Here is a 17,693-nt window from a genome sequence, read left to right as displayed (position 1 = left end):
CACATGGTGCCACTCATTTCATGAATCCTGGCAAACTCAGCTGTATTTCTGTTGGATTTCCTCTTCCTACATGGTAAACAAGATTAACTAGTCTGTTGGTAATATTGGATTAATTACTTTAAACAGTCTATTCTGTGAGTCAGCAGAATCCTATTTTCCTCAAATTATGCAAAACCAAATATATGAATAGTTTTCTTCTCTATAATTGATGACAGTTACATGTATGTAATTACTGGTAGCAATTAGAATTCAGAGGAATATTATGCATTGTATATTGGAAATACAGAAATCACTTGAAACCTGCAAAACTTTGTATACCATACAAATAAAAAGGTCATTTCAGGGTCTTTTTGGGCCATTACATTTAAACTATTTCTGGAGTGGTAATACATTAACTGTAACTGCCTGTAACTACCTGTAATTTGAAAATCAAATTGTGCAAAACGAATCTTTGTCAAAGAAATAAGTTAAACACAATTATTTCAGTTCATGGCATGCACATTATGTTCATACCAAAATCTGGATATACATGTATAATAACACCAATTATTGGGTACCCAGTATATATATGTATAATATTTCACAATCTTTTCGAACAATTTGACAATAGTTGATGAGTACAATGTACAGCTAGTACTACTACTAGTAGACTCATCTAGTCACACGTAGATGAGCAGTACTTGTACCTGGAACAGTTATTATTGCTATCAGAGCAGAGCAGATAAAGGTCATTTCTTGTTTGCAAAAATATGGCTTGACAAAGGGGTAACATGTTAACAGCATGTAATTGTGACCTTAAGGAGGTACATCCTAATTACACAATCATACATATGATGTAAGCATACATTCTTAACCACAGGTTTTATTTGTGTCACTGACACATACTTTGACAAACAAAAATACCACAATATGATCCTTCTCTCTGCAGCTTGCCTTTACCCTGAAGTTAGAACATTCCATGATGTTTACATTAATATCTACTGTAATTATAACTGCTAAATTTACTGGTAGGTCAAACATATACAATATATCTAATTTCATTAGGAGTATTCTGTTGTGAATTGATGAACCTACACCGTCCTCAGAGGCACTATACATGTATGTATTTCAGTACAGTCAAGGCATCCAACTTTCTGCTGTCCCCCACCTGGTTGTTTACACGGCTAGAATACAAGGAGTGACACAATGCTAGACTGGTAGCTGTGTTGGTACCATTTTAACAATGGATTGCAGAATGAATCCAACACAGTGAAAAGGAGACCCTGACAATACATAAAACTCCCACTTGTATTCAAATACATTTAAATTGTGTTGAATGGGTGACAGAGGTGTCAGAGGTTATTTTAGCATTACTTGTAAACAGTTGAGTTAACACATCAATGCTACCTTGCATACTGCTTGTCTGTAAATTCTTTCATATTTTAATTCTGAATGATGTCAACAGAAACATTATAACCATATGGTACAAACATATCAACCATAATTGGAAATTCACTAGTGTGTACCCCCTCTACATTTAACCTTTGGCAATGACAACACAAAGAAAGATGAAATAGGCATGCTATCACTCAATTCTCCATTACAACTATTTATGTGAATATACCAGTAAATTTGTAATATAATACCACTGGAAATCAATACCAATTGGAACACAGTAGACAATAATTGACTTGTGATATTAATATTAATTTTGATATACATAATATTGATGTAACTGCTGGCTTCAATGAGTTCATTCAGCACCTGCATATTACATCATATTTCAGCAAATAAATGTTTGGATTACAAATTTCAAGCAGACATTGCAAAATGAAATTTTTTACCAGTCATCATCACTTTAGAACACTCAAGGGATATGTTGTAAGATGAATTTGTTATTTGTGGATCATAATTGTATTTCTGTGCAAACAAACAATATTTATGTTGTTCTTGAATCAGTCCTAACTTCCTATTACATATTTTGGACTGATGGAACTGTTCATGCATGCACCGTTATTATTCTTGAGAAGACTTCTCAGGCTTTTTTAAATCACAGATTGCTCAGAGACTGACAATATTATTTATATTTGTCAGTTGACCATGAAAGAATATAGGTGTGGTGGCTGTGTTGATACCATTTTTGTATATAATGGCGTGGTTTGGTTTAAACTCTGTAATGATTGTTATTGTATCAAGAGCACCTAAACATTACATGAGGACTTGGCACCCTTATCACTTTGTTCAGGGAAAACAACACATTAACACAGTAGTCCAGATGTGTGTGTTGACTATAAACAAAAGACAAGTGCAGGTAGAAATGTTCATATTGTTAAAAACAAAACATTATTTGCATTCAGTTTGCACCTGCTACTTAACACATATTAACAAAATACTTGTATACACCCTTCAGAAGTTGAGACTACACCTAATTTATTAGACTAACACCTGTCCCCAAGTTGATTTCAGGACACTCATCTTGGATACACTGTGTGTGCAATAGATAGTGCCCTTGAGAATTGTCTGACTTCTAGGTTAAACTGTAAAGATCATGTCCTACTTTTAATGGGTCTCATCACCCTACACATTCTAAGCCATTACTTTGCTACCAATCAATTCAAAAGCCTTTGTCACATTCTTTGGAAATAGGACTTCTTTCTCCTTGGTTTCTTGAATAATCACTATCACTGCATTGAGCGAAAAGTTTACTGTCCCAGAGTGATGGTGGTCTCTTAACGTGTGTGTATATGTGTACGCTAACCTTTCAAATCTGCCTATTCATGCTTAACAGTTTGTTGTGTAGGCTTTTTTGTGTGTGTATATATTTTTTGGGTGCAGCAAGGCTAACGTTATGATTGAGATGGAATGATTGCATGGCTGGCTGGTTTTGGATGCTAACTTGCTTGTCTGGAAACCAATTTTTTATTGCATTGATGCCATTCTATTGTACTACTCAAAGTGCATAATCACGCCTATTTCAAATTTTTGTACAATGGAGATAAACACATTATTTCATTTGGATTTATGTCCAAGTTGTCTCTTTCCTGAAAAGTTATTGACACAGCAATTTTATTCACAGTGGCAAAACCATCATGGGTGGGGTGGAGGGGGTGCTGGTGGGTGTCTGTGGGTGTGTGTGAAAGGTAATAAACATGCCTCTGAAACACATTATGAGCTTGCCATCATGTGAAGTCCTATGGAACAGCCTCATAACATACAATACTATAGCTTGGCTTGTCAGGAAAATATTCCAAATAATCTCAAAATTACACAGATATTACAAAGATGGAATGGCATACTTCATTTCCTATCTTACCTATTTGGCGAAAACAAAATTCTTACAGCAAAATTCTATATCAACCAAATAAGAAAAGATCTGAAAAACTGCCATTTGAAGCTATGTAAATTTTCGACACTGTTGTATATGACATATAGCAACTATTCTGTGATTCCACTGGGTCTTGGGGAAATAAAGATTATAAGACAGACATCATTTCCAGCTCTTCCATCAGGACTGTCATGTCATGATACTACGATACCCTGCCTATACCATCAGGACCTGTGTCTGTAATGATACTACGATACCCTGCCTATACCATCAGGACCTGTGTCTGTAATGATACTACGATACCCTGCCTATACCATCAGGACCTGTGTCTGTAATGATACTACGATACCCTGCCTATACCATCAGGACTGTCATGTAATGATACTACGATACCCTGCCTATACCATCAGGACCTATGTCTGTAATGATACTACGATACCCTGCCTATACCATCAGGACCTATGTCTGTAATGATACTACGATACCCTGCCTATACCATCAGGACCTATGTCTGTAATGATACTACGATACCCTGCCTATACCATCAGGATCTGTGTCTGTCATGATACTAAGATACTCTTCTTATATTCCATCTTGAGTTACATTATATTTCTGTAATCTGATCTCATACCATCTTCAACGTATATGCAATACTTGAATAGGCTTCCAGTTGGCTGAATACAAAATATTATGTAGATGTACAGAAATTATTTGAATCTTGGGCATTTGCCAAGGGGCCATGTCATTTGCCAAACCAAGTCTTAAATTCAAAATGTTTGGACAGCTACTTTATTTTATGAAAGAAATCACCACCCATTCTTGACAATTTCACCTATAACTATTTCACTATGTCTAATTAAACACAAGAAAGTCAACACTTGGCAAGTTCGTTATGGCCTGGAATTATGAAATAAAAGGCCCCTTCTGAGGAGATCTACTTTTGTTTGGCGACATCTTCAATGGGAAATTATTTGTTTAAACTTCATGAAGACAAACTTTGTCTATTTCATTATCTTTGGTAATTGCTTTCACATAGACTTGATGTAAAATCAATAAACTGCACTAAGAAATCAGAGTTGCTTTATTTCATTGCATCATCACCTAATTTCAGCTTGGGTCATTTCAAAAGCTATCGACTGCTGGCTGGTCACTGTACATAAAATACATTAAACTAGAAACTTAATTTTGTCTTTTTGTGCAACTCATGGTGTATTCATACAATACATGTATACATGTTATACCTAATGCTTTGACACCTTAAGACTCCTGAATTGTAAAGATTTCCTGTTCAGAGTAATTCAGGTGATATTGACACCCTTCCAGAAGAAACCCTAAAACTGCACCAACACAAGACTGAGTACATGTATGACGCAACCAATTCAACTCAACAGTCATAAAAATGTATGTACATATGTATGCCCCAGAATAAACTGCCTGTTATTGACCCTTGGTAAGAGGTCATGATAACGTACTATGTTAAGCTTACCACCACACCTCCCACACTTCCAGGTGGCAAGTTACACCTAGCACAGAAACAAACCATGCAGAAAGTTGGATACTTATAAATCAGTCACATGGCATAAGATGTAAGTAGTTATGAATGAAAATTTATGTTGTTTTGAGGATGGGGTTGATTTGTTGTTCAGGCCAAGTAATACTTTACATACCAGTGTTATCGGTGTTGTGTGACTGATCTGCAGTCAAAATTCCGGGCTTACATGAGAGTTCATTGAAAACAAATACAGTAAAGGCAACATAAATCCATACTTAGTCTATGTGTCAAAGTTCTTGATAATAAATTTTCCAAGTGATTAAGATTTGAAAATAAATTTGACGTTATTCCTGTTCCGTAACATGCACGACTGTTATTCCTCGAGTGGGTGGCTGTTCTGAGAAATGTCCTCCACCTCGTTTTGGTGAGGGTGGATGTGATAATGTAAAGAATTAGACACAGGAAGGCTTTTATCCGAATGAATAGGGTTAGTTTTGTTTTTGCTTCACTTGAAGGTCAGAGGAAAATGACCTGAAATGGACCCTATCTGGCAATGTAATCTGACATCACAGAAATGATACATTATTCATGGCGCTGTGAGCTGAGGCATTAACATATCATAGGAAGATATCCAAGGTTTTTTTGTGAACATGTCAACATTTCTAGAAATAATTCATGTTGTTGAACAACCATAATCCTCATTTTTTATTTTAATTCTCTTTTGATCATTTAAGATGTATTGTTACAATACACTGAACTCAATTCAAATATTGGCTTTTCACCACCTGGGTGTCAATGAAGGACACCCTTCCTATGACCATGAAAACATAAGATTGGGAGGTCATCTTCCTGGGGTTGTTACCGTCTCAATTTTAGGGCAACAATGCGGGGTACTACCATTAGTTAAAAACAAACCTCTTTGGATCCCCTGCTCACATGAATATAAGTTTGTTGACATGTCTGACGACACTGTCCTTAATTAATGGTCATGTTAATGTGAAATGTGGTCAACACATTATTTTTAGATGACCAGACTATTAACAAAAACACTTCAACACTGACCGATCTAAGCGTCAACAGAAGCCGGTACTACCAAATAAAAATATGTAGCTGTGTCTAGAGGAATATCGGTAACCAGAACGGGAATTTGGGAAAAATTCTGAAGTTTGTAATTAAAATGCTTGCTGAATTATGATAATATATCATGTATTATGTATCGGATACAGGCATATTGGGTGGAATTGCTGTCAAATGGAAATCACTTTATATACATTATGCCATTTTCTAAGTTAATAACACGACTGGATGACATTACTTTTACCATAAACTGTCTTTCTGGCGATTTCTATTGCTGAAAATAATCAATGCGGGTGACCGGAATAAAGCCGGCTTGAATGAAACAGACGATGATCATCATCCTGTATACTCACCTGTATGGTTATCGCACTCTCGTCTTGAACCTTGACACACGGTCTTCCGCCTGCCGCAAGTTCCGAAGCATTCATAGGCCGCACACGGCAGCATACTCTAATACTACATTCAGCCGGGTCTGCCATCCTGAGTGTTCGTCGATGGCCCGTCAGAAACTCCGGGTTCTTTGGATGATGGTGAAGAAATCAGAGATCGGATATTCACAAGATGGCGGCCATAATTTTGGAAACAGTCTCCACTTTTATCAGCTCGGCGACGGTGAAAGCTTGTTATATAAAGTCAATATTTAGAGTCAGTGTGCTGCAAGTTCTAATCCAAAGCTTCGCTGATGATCGGAAGACTTCTTGTTCGAAATAAACAGAAAAATTAAACATACAATAAATGTACAATCCGTCAGACACCGTCCGATCTCCGGCGATGAGAATGTATCAGACTCAAATGGATTGTGGGATCGTCACGATACTTCAATGACGTCATCCAATCACCAATGTCTCGCTTTCCACGAGACTAACGTTTGGTTTTCTTATGTACCGGGCTAGATAACTTAATTTTTAGAGCGTCGTGACTCTATTTATAAATATATACTAATTTCAATTGAATAAAACACGGAAATTTTATTATTATTAATACTCCGGTGCAAAATATTTCCTGTTGATTTTTTTCTCGGCGTTATTACTCACGTGATCTAAAGGGACAAAATGGCCGATCCAAAGTATGCTGACTTGCCCGGAATCGTAAGTGAAAACCAGACTTTTGATTGTTCGGTAGAGAAAATGTTGTCCATCGATTGCATAGATGCATAACGGTGTTGCTGAAAATATTTGGTTTTATTGTGCTGTTGATACAGTTCATTGCTCTTTTATTACAAGTTGAAATTGGATGGGATGGTGATCTGTCAGCTCGACTCTCATTCAATTCCAAAATTCATGTTGGCATTGCCATGAATGTTGGTTGGGTGGGGATGTGTAAAATTTGGAGACCACTCAGACTGTTCCTGAGAAAAATGAGAAATACAAAGTCACAATTTAATTAGGTTGTTATGAAAAATTAACAGGTGCTTGTTAATGCAAGATGAACAATCAAATTCATATATATATATATATATATATATATATATATATATATATATATATATATATATATATATATATATATATATATATATATATATATATATATATATATATATATATATATATATATATATATATATATATATATGTATGTATATATATATATATATATATATATATATATATATATATATATATATATATATATATATTGATTCAAAATTGCACCAGCCTACAGCAGCAGCCTCTTGACTATTTTGGTAATGTTGTTATTTAGATTTCAGTTTATAGTGGGTTAAGATTCAAGTAAACGACATTGAGGTGAAGAGTAAACAAAAATAGTGGACACAAAGTACCTGCTGCATTGATTAATTTTAATGAAATGGGGGAACTGAATTAAGTTTTTAATGACAGTAAAACTTAAAAAGAAAAAAAAACAGGGAGATAGACTGTAATGTGATATTTATTGTTGTCAGTGAAGTAGTCCTGTTTGCAGATTCAAATGGGACTTTTTCCCTTTCTCTCTGTCCTGCAAAAACCTACACAACAAGCTTGAACCTACCCAGTACTGCCTAATATAGAATTAACAGGCCCAGTAGTCATAATACTATTAATAGCAATGGATCAAGTATTTACCCATTTGACATTGCTTGGACTAAACTTGTCTCTACTTGGATGATCAAAAGTCTTGAAATTGGAATTTTAATAATTTCAAATGCCCTTCTTACAAACTGTACATACTCTGAACTCTGTATCCATTATGGTGGCACTTGCTCACTTATATTAGGATGGACTTTAATTATGAGAAGTTCAGAGTTTGTGATTTTTGGTCACCTGAGCGAGGAGTTTTGTTGTCAAAGCGATATAAAATATATTAAGTAGATAGTCAATTGATGGCTAATATTATTGAGTCTGATATTTTTGTTGATATTGGCATGGCAGCACTCCTGGGTAAGGTTCAGGTTTGCTGCATAGCTTTTAAGTTTGCAGGATGATATAAATGGGACAATGGCAGAATTCGACCTCTGGCAAATGAATGAATAAATAAATATTGAATCAAGTCCTTACTTACTCTGTCTGCAAGCAGGAGTGGTATCAGTGTAGATACATGTTCAGTGTGTGTGTCCACTAATCTTCAGTTGTCCCCATGGCAAGAATGTAGAACAGTGGACCAACTATACAATATATATATAATTGCATTCAAGTTAGAGTTATGTTTAGGTTTGGGACTAGTTTAGTTCATATATAAGTACTCAAAATACATGCATTTCACATGGCATAGTGTTTAGCCTGTCAACAGGGATAAATCTGTGACTACGCTAGCTCTCATCTACTACTAGCTTGTGATGACATCGACCTACTGTAGTTTGGAAATATGCACTGAAACTGATTGGTCACAATGGGGAGTGATAACAATGTCAGACTTTTATTATTCAGATGAAGTCTGTATGTAAATGTGCTCTCATTACTCAGAAGAACACAGACATAATTTACATATAGGCTAATCTTATGTAAATTTCTGCAAACAGGTAATGTGACGGGAATGGCTAAATTACATATACTAAGTTGATACTAATACTAAATTACAAGCAGATGAGATGAGATGAGATGAGATGAGAGTTGGTGTATTCACAGATCCAGCACCATAGACAAACTATGTAGTGTTAGACCCACTAACTGAAATTTGATTTGATTTGATTTGTAATGTCAAATATAGTGGTCCAGTGGTCAATGTGGCCCTGCCCTAGGCCCTCCCCAATTAATACTGATCCTAAATAAGTAACTGTTCGTTAAAGAATTTTTAAATGGTTTCCACAATTTTAAGTAAATATGCCAAGCTAAATAATAAATGATCATCTCAAAATGTCTAGTAAACCAATAACTTTTCTTAGAACATTCAAAATAGTCATTGACCATGCAGTATTTTTGTTAAAGTTCTGTTGACATGTAATGTACATGTGTGAGTGCAATGTATTTTTGTATGTTGACAAACACTACGCATCATGACATGGTTACTATATATGAGCTCTTACCCATACTAAGTTCTGACTACCCCGTGTTGAATTTGGCTTATTTGTGTGGTGTCAGTCTTTTATAAATCATGTGAATTTCTGGTCTGAAGCAATTTTTTTTTCAACGTAAATACATGTACAGGCCATTGACACTCATTGTTATTAATATATTATGGGATATATGTTTCATTGTCATAAAACCACTAGCACATAACAAATGCCCCCTCCCCCCTCAGTCACTTCTCTCAAAAGCAACAGACATACCAACCGAGTGAAAGTTTTCATTTCCTTGTAAACAGATATTTGCTGTATTTGACAAATGGAATATGGTTGATATCTGTCTATTGTTACAAATATTTGTGTGGCTTGTTTCAAAATCATTAATGTGTTGCTTTTAGGAAGATGCAAACTGAGAGAGTGGTACCATGAAAGATGTAGAACCTGTAATGAGGAGGGAAAATATGGTGAAATGTAGTTTCCCAAATATGACATGTTTAAATAAAACTACTTTTGGTAGAGAAGCCAAGTAAGATGACTCAATAATTTGTGTAAATTTTATCTTGTCACCACCCTTCACAAAAACAGTTACAGGTCTAAAATGGTGTAGCCTGTTAGAAGTGTAAGCTTGCATCTCTATACTGAGTTGTTACTTTTTACACCACCACGTTGGCATCCAGGCTACTCTGCTGCATGCAAGCAGGAGACTCAAATGTCAATAGATGAATGTACAGTACGTCACTGTCTGTCTGTCAACCAGCCATCTGCCATCTGTCATCTTATGATCAGTCTATCCACTTTTACATCATCATGAATAGACTTTGAAACAGCTGTTTTGATTACTTTGATGCAGTGCACAAAATAGTTGGTGATAATGGTGAAATAAAGTAATGGATGATTTTCACTATCAAGTCAAATCATGGATTCTTTTATCACTATATTCTGTATACATTTATACTATACAATGTTCAGAGCTGAAATTTGCTGCTGTACAGGGCATATACATATAGACTACTGAATATATTTTATCTGAGACTAATGGATTATGAGGTGGTTGTCTGTCAGACCAATGGAAATCAATAGAAACTTGTAGCTGAAATAATTGGTATATAAATCTAACTACCAAGTCACAGTGTGAGCACTGTGGTTTCATAGCAATCAGAGTAAACATGTCTCAGACTTGAAATTCTTGTCACCCTATATTTTGAATGTTTCATTTTGAGGAGATTAAAAATGATTTAGTCTAACAATCCACAAGAATGATAATAAACATTCTTTTTCAGTGCGACATTAGTTTAATACCCCACAATAACAATGTAATGGTGAGGGATGATATTGTCATAATGGATAACAGCAAATTTTTGTATGGATTGCAGGACACTTCTCAGCCAGACGTTTTTGAGACAAGTGATCTCCCTGAAGATGACCAAGAATTTGTTCCAGTAAGTGTTTGATTTTGATGTTTAGCCACAAATCATGAGTGCCCCACTGCCCATTCTAGGTTTCTTGATTGATGTTCACGGCAAGTGTGAAGTGGGCTCTGGTTTTAGATTGTAAGCTCACCGTGAATGTGATATAACAGTGATGCCACTGCTACAATCATCATAATCAGTTCCAGGTTCAACAAGTTTAATCATGGTCCAGCCTATTTCCTGATTCCAAGTGGGCGTGTCAATCTGATTTTTGATATGGATATGAATGTGAATTTGAGGCTAAGTTCACTGTCATCATGCATCAGGTCTTTTATGAATGTATCTCTAACCTTGTAATTTACTTTACAAGTTGAGAGATTTGGGTCCTATCTTGTATATACATGTATATGTATCATAGTTTAGATCAAATCAGTGATATATGTATATGAACATACATTCATACTCCATGAGAACTAAATATACTGAATTCTGTTATTATTATATATGTTTATTCAAAACAGCAAATTTGTATAAAAATTATACTGTGCAATCACAATTTCATGTGCAATGAATGATCACATCTTAATTTACATATCATTTGCCATGTAATAATGTGTTCAGTATTGCAGTGTAGTGTAAATACCACTAGTATATGCCTGCACCTGTGAAAGTAATCTCTAGTGTATAAATGTAATACTAGAGAGTGTCAAATGTGATCAGAAGAACTAGGTCCTAATAACCCTGTCTTGTGTGTACATGCCATGATGACAATTTATAGTCACATTGTAGATACAATTAAAGAAGGGAAACATAGTTACTGACAAATGAAAAATGATGTAATTTGGTTAAGGGTATCTGTAATTCATCTTGCTTCATTTACTCCTAGGATGAACTTACTAGTGAAAGTGTGGAGAGAATAGTTGTGAATCCAGACTCGGCATACTCAAGATTTAAAGGAAAATCACTCGATGCCAGTAGCCTAGGTGAGTGCTTCTTCTAATACTGTGCACTTTTCATAGCAAAGACATTTGAATACTTTTGAAGTATTTTAACTTCATACGCCACAGCAATATTTTTATGAGCAGAAAATTACACTAAATTGTTTTCCTTTGAAATGATTTAATAATTTCCTGACTTGTTTGGATAAAATGGTTAGAAAATATGCACTATACAATAGCTTCATGCAATGTTCAGGAAAGTGACAGGTTGTTAGTTAAAAGACTGATTTTCATAAAACATGATAGATATATATAGTTTCTGTCCACAGATTCATACTGTACCCATACCTCTTTTACTGATTAAGTACTTTTGTTTCTGTAGACTTCTCTGATCGTATTGGGGCAAACAGAAAAACTGGCTATGACAGCACCAAGACTGAATATGAAATGGTGAGTTTGAAAGTGCTGTAAGAGCAAATTCAGAATCTACACACTGAAGCATATGCAATGATTTTGAAATCCGTGACTTGTTAGTTGTCTAGTGTCATCAAGTTCTCAAGTATAAATTTCTTTGATATTTTCGCCACACTTGATTGCAAACCTGGAAACATTTCATATTTCTACAATTCTTTCACCTTTACATTGTTTTGTGGCATCAATATTTTCAACAGTTCACAGAAATAATGACCCCCAGTTTAAAATATTCAACTAGTGTAATCTCAACTGCTATGTGTGATTACTTGATTTCTGGGCAAAAACTTGTAGGAAGACCATTTGCTTGAAAGCAATCTGGAACAAAGTTTTTGGAGTTATCAACTGCTGTGTGTGATTACTTGATGACCAGGCTTTTGACGTCATAGACTTGTAGGAAGACCATTTGCTGGAACAAAGTTTTTTGGAATTATAATTTTCTTGACTTTAATTTTACATTTTTGAACTGCAGTGACCTGATTCCATTCATTATACTTATTTAGTGAATGAGTAATAGTAGAACATTGAGAAATGGTTTATGCAGGACACACAGATGATAAAGTAAATAGTAGGTCTGCTTTCACCATAACACATACTTTCTTAGTGTAATTATCCATACATCTTTCCATGTTTATCTCTCTTAGGTTGGGGAGGGTTGTGGTGTCATTGAAACACCAATGCAGAGATACCAGAGACTTCAGCATGAAATCAGAGAGTTAGCAGAAGATGTTGACAAAATACAGGTAAATGATTTAGAATTCTCTAGTTAGCAGAAGATGTTGACAAAATACAGATAAATGATTCTGAATTCCCAAGTTAGCAGAAGATGTTGACAAAATACAGGTAAATGATTTAGAATTCCCTAGTTAGCAGAAGATGTTGACAAAATACAGGTAAATGATTTAGAATTCTCTAGTTAGCAGAAGATGTTGACAAAATACAGGTAAATGATTCAGAATTCCCTAGTTAGCAGAAGATGTTGACAAAATACAGGTAAATGATTCAGAATTCCCTAGTTAGCAGTAGATGTTGACAAAATACAGGTAAATGATTTAGAATTCCCTAGTTAGCAGAAGATGTTGACAAAATACAGGTAAATGATTTAGAATTCACTAGTTAGCAGAAGATGTTGACAAAATACAGGTAAATGATTTAGAATTCTCTAGTTAGCAGAAGATGTTGACAAAATACAGATAAATGATTCTGAATTCCCAAGTTAGCAGAAGATGTTGACAAAATACAGGTAAATGATTTAGAATTCCCTAGTTAGCAGAAGATGTTGACAAAATACAGGTAAATGATTTAGAATTCACTAGTTAGCAGAAGATGTTGACAAAATACAGGTAAATGATTTAGAATTCTGTAGTTAGCAGAAGATGTTGACAAAATACAGGTAAATGATTTAGAATTCCCTAGTTAGCAGTAGATGTTGACAAAATACAGGTAAATGATTTAGAATTCCCTAGTTAGCAGAAGATGTTGACAAAATACAGGTAAATGATTTAGAATTCTGTAGTTAGCAGAAGATGTTGACAAAATACAGGTAAATGATTTAGAATTCTCTAGTTAGCAGAAGATTTTGACAAAATACAGGTAAATGATTTAGAATTTCCTAGTTAGCAGAAGATGTTGACAAAATACAGGTAAATGATTTAGAATTTCCTAGTTAGCAGAAGATGTTGACAAAATACAGGTAAATGATTCAGAATTCCCTAGTTAGAAGAAGATATTGACAAAATACAGGTAAATGATTCAGAATTCCCTAGTTAGAAGAAGATGTTGACAAAATACAGGTAAATGATTCAGAATTCTGTAGTTAGCAGTAGATGTTGACAAAATACAGGTAAATGATTTAGAATTCCCTAGTTAGCAGTAGATGTTGACAAAATACAGGTAAATGATTCAGAATTCCCTAGTTAGCAGAAGATGTTGACAAAATACAGGTAAATGATTTAGAATTCTCTAGTTAGCAGAAGATGTTGACAAAATACAGGTAAATGATTTAGAATTCCCTAGTTAGGAGAAGATGTTGACAAAATACAGGTAAATGATTTAGAATTCCCTAGTTAGCAGAAGATGTTGATAAAATACAGGTAAATGATTTAGAATTCCCTAGTTAGGAGAAGATGTTGACAAAATACAGGTAAATGATTCAGAATTCCCTAGTTAGCAGAAGATGTTGACAAAATACAGGTAAATGATTCAGAATTCCCTAGTTAGCAGAAGATGTTGACAAAATACAGGTAAATGATTTAGAATTCTCTAGTTAGCAGAAGATGTTGACAAAATACAGGTAAATGATTTAGAATTCTCTAGTTAGCAGTAGATGTTGACAAAATACAGGTAAATGATTTAGAATTCCCTAGTTAGCAGTAGATGTTGACAAAATACAGGTAAATGATTCAGAATTCTGTAGTTAGCAGAAGATGTTGACAAAATACAGGTAAATGATTCAGAATTCCCTAGTTAGGAATAGATGTTGACAAAATACAGGTAAATGATTCAGAATTCTGTAGTTAGCAGAAGATGTTGACAAAATACAGGTAAATGATTCAGAATTCTCTAGTTAGCAGTAGATGTTGACAAAATACAGGTAAATGATTTAGAATTCTCTAGTTAGCAGAAGATGTTGACAAAATACAGGTAAATGATTCAGAATTCTCTAGTTAGCAGTAGATGTTGACAAAATACAGGTAAATGATTCTGAATTCCCTAGTTAGCAGAAGATGTTGACAAAATACAGGTAAATGATTTAGAATTCTCTAGTTAGCAGAAGATGACAAAATACAGGTAAATGATTTAGAATTCTGTAGTTAGCAGAAGATGACAAAATACAGGTAAATGATTCAGAATTCTCTAGTTAGCAGAAGATGTTGACAAAATACAGGTAAATGATTCAGAATTCTCTAGTTAGCAGAAGATGTTGACAAAATACAGGTAAATGATTCAGAATTCTGTAGTTAGCAGAAGATGTTGACAAAATACAGGTAAATGATTTAGAATTCCCTAGTTAGGAGAAGATGTTGACAAAATACAGGTAAATGATTTAGAATTCCCTAGTTAGCAGAAGATGTTGATAAAATACAGGTAAATGATTTAGAATTCTCTAGTTAGCAGAAGACGTTGACAAAATACAGGTAAATGATTCAGAATTCCCTAGTTAGCAGAAGATGTTGACAAAATACAGGTAAATGATTCTGAATTCTGTAGTTAGCAGAAGATGTTGACAAAATACAGGTAAATGATTTAGAATTCCCTAGTTAGCAGAAGATGTTGATAAAATACAGGTAAATGATTTAGAATTCCCTAGTTAGGAGAAGATGTTGACAAAATACAGGTAAATGATTTAGAATTCCCTAGTTAGCAGAAGATGTTGATAAAATACAGGTAAATGATTTAGAATTCTCTAGTTAGCAGAAGACGTTGACAAAATACAGGTAAATGATTCAGAATTCCCTAGTTAGCAGAAGATGTTGACAAAATACAGGTAAATGATTCTGAATTCTGTAGTTAGCAGAAGATGTTGACAAAATACAGGTAAATGATTTAGAATTCCCTAGTTAGCAGAAGATGTTGATAAAATACAGGTAAATGATTTAGAATTCCCTAGTTAGGAGAAGATGTTGACAAAATACAGGTAAATGATTCAGAATTCCCTAGTTAGCAGAAGATGTTGACAAAATACAGGTAAATGATTTAGAATTCTCTAGTTAGCAGAAGATGTTGACAAAATACAGGTAAATGATTTAGAATTCTCTAGTTAGCAGTAGATGTTGACAAAATACAGGTAAATGATTTAGAATTCCCTAGTTAGCAGTAGATGTTGACAAAATACAGGTAAATGATTCAGAATTCTGTAGTTAGCAGAAGATGTTGACAAAATACAGGTAAATGATTCAGAATTCCCTAGTTAGGAATAGATGTTGACAAAATACAGGTAAATGATTCAGAATTCTGTAGTTAGCAGAAGATGTTGACAAAATACAGGTAAATGATTCAGAATTCTCTAGTTAGCAGTAGATGTTGACAAAATACAGGTAAATGATTTAGAATTCTCTAGTTAGCAGAAGATGTTGACAAAATACAGGTAAATGATTCAGAATTCTCTAGTTAGCAGTAGATGTTGACAAAATACAGGTAAATGATTCTGAATTCCCTAGTTAGCAGAAGATGTTGACAAAATACAGGTAAATGATTTAGAATTCTGTAGTTAGCAGAAGATGACAAAATACAGGTAAATGATTCAGAATTCTCTAGTTAGCAGAAGATGTTGACAAAATACAGGTAAATGATTCAGAATTCTCTAGTTAGCAGAAGATGTTGACAAAATACAGGTAAATGATTCAGAATTCCGTAGGATGTATGCTAGACTTGACCATCTCTATTCACTTCACCATGAGAATCTTTTTTGTCTTTGATAAAAAGTGGGCACAGCTCAAAGTGATAGTTACTCAGAATATTTTGGTACTCACATACAGTCATGATAAAATTGACTGCTATTTGACTACTACTGAAAGTGAAGTAAACCTGTACTTTTAGTTGAATTTTCACAAGCGTATCATACAAAACGACTTGTATAGTTCAGATATGTTGACTGGCATGTCTAGAGTCACCTTTAGAATACAGGATAATCTCATACTTGGATAATCTCATATGTGGATAATCTCATGTGGATAATGTCATACTTGGATAATCTCATATGTGGATAATCTCATACATGGATAATCTCATACATGGATAATCTCATACATGGATAATCTCATACATGAATAATCTCATACATGGATAATCTCATACTTTGATAATCTCATACATGGATAATCTAATACTTGAATAATCTCATACATGGATTGGATAATCTCATCCTTGGATAATCTCATACATGGATAATCTCATGTGGATAATCTCATAATTGGATAATCTCATAATTGGATAATCTCATCCTTGGATAATCTCATAATTGGATAATCTCATAATTGGATAATCTCATCCTTGGATAATCTCATACGTGGATAATCTCATCCATAGATAATCTCATAATTGGATAATCTCATAATTGGATAATCTCATACATGGATAATCTCATCCATAGATAATCTCATACTTGGATAATCTCATACTTATTCATGTTTATTTGTATGTTCCCAGTCTAAAGCTAAACAGGAGTCAAAGGCCGATAAGTCACCAGTTGTGTTAAGTCAACAAGTACATGACTTACGAAATCAACTACATGATTTGCATTTAGAGAAGATATTAGGAAGTGTACCTGTATTAGACTTAGCAGATCCACAGGCACAACTACCAAAGTAAGTTATTATCAACTCAGTGTGTATTTAGGGGCGACGTCAAAAGATCGATGTTTACAAAAAAACTTAACCCTTTGAACCCTAAAGGCCGGTATACCGGCCTATTGGAGTTTGACTCTATATCCGAAAGGCCGGTATACTGGCCGTATCGCCTAGCAATATAACAGCCAATCAAACAGCTCGTTACTACACGTGTTTGGCATCCAAACATAGTGATGACGTACAGTGCCGCCATTGTTAACGTCGCTGTGTATTAC

At 34.4% G+C, this 17,693-nt stretch overlaps 2 protein-coding genes across 5 annotated transcripts in view; one reads left to right on the top strand and one right to left on the bottom strand.

Annotated features, from left to right (window-relative positions):
* The window catches only part of LOC144434707 (kinesin heavy chain-like), a 52,142-nt gene extending 45,488 nt beyond the window's left edge, over positions 1-6,654 (bottom strand). For all 3 annotated transcript variants that reach the window (XM_078123222.1, XM_078123223.1, XM_078123224.1), the window contains exon 1: positions 6,227-6,654. In XM_078123222.1, the coding sequence (XP_077979348.1) occupies positions 6,227-6,352 (126 nt within the window). In that variant the 5' untranslated portion in view covers positions 6,353-6,654. The remainder of the gene's footprint in view (positions 1-6,226) is intronic.
* A 265-nt stretch (positions 6,655-6,919) lies between these two features.
* LOC144433708 (dynactin subunit 2-like) overlaps positions 6,920-17,693 on the top strand; it is a 33,977-nt gene continuing 23,203 nt past the window's right edge. For both annotated transcript variants that reach the window (XM_078122061.1, XM_078122060.1), the window contains exons 1-6: positions 6,920-6,961; positions 10,686-10,751; positions 11,608-11,704; positions 12,042-12,109; positions 12,775-12,873; positions 17,279-17,436. In XM_078122061.1, the coding sequence (XP_077978187.1) occupies positions 6,926-6,961; positions 10,686-10,751; positions 11,608-11,704; positions 12,042-12,109; positions 12,775-12,873; positions 17,279-17,436 (524 nt within the window). In that variant the 5' untranslated portion in view covers positions 6,920-6,925. The remainder of the gene's footprint in view (positions 6,962-10,685; positions 10,752-11,607; positions 11,705-12,041; positions 12,110-12,774; positions 12,874-17,278; positions 17,437-17,693) is intronic.

The sequence above is a fragment of the Glandiceps talaboti genome, chromosome 4, assembly GCF_964340395.1.
Source record: "Glandiceps talaboti chromosome 4, keGlaTala1.1, whole genome shotgun sequence".
Lineage (NCBI taxonomy): Eukaryota > Metazoa > Hemichordata > Enteropneusta > Spengelidae > Glandiceps > Glandiceps talaboti.
Note: the sequence above shows the minus strand (reverse complement) of the source record. Positions and strands in the feature narration are given on the sequence as shown.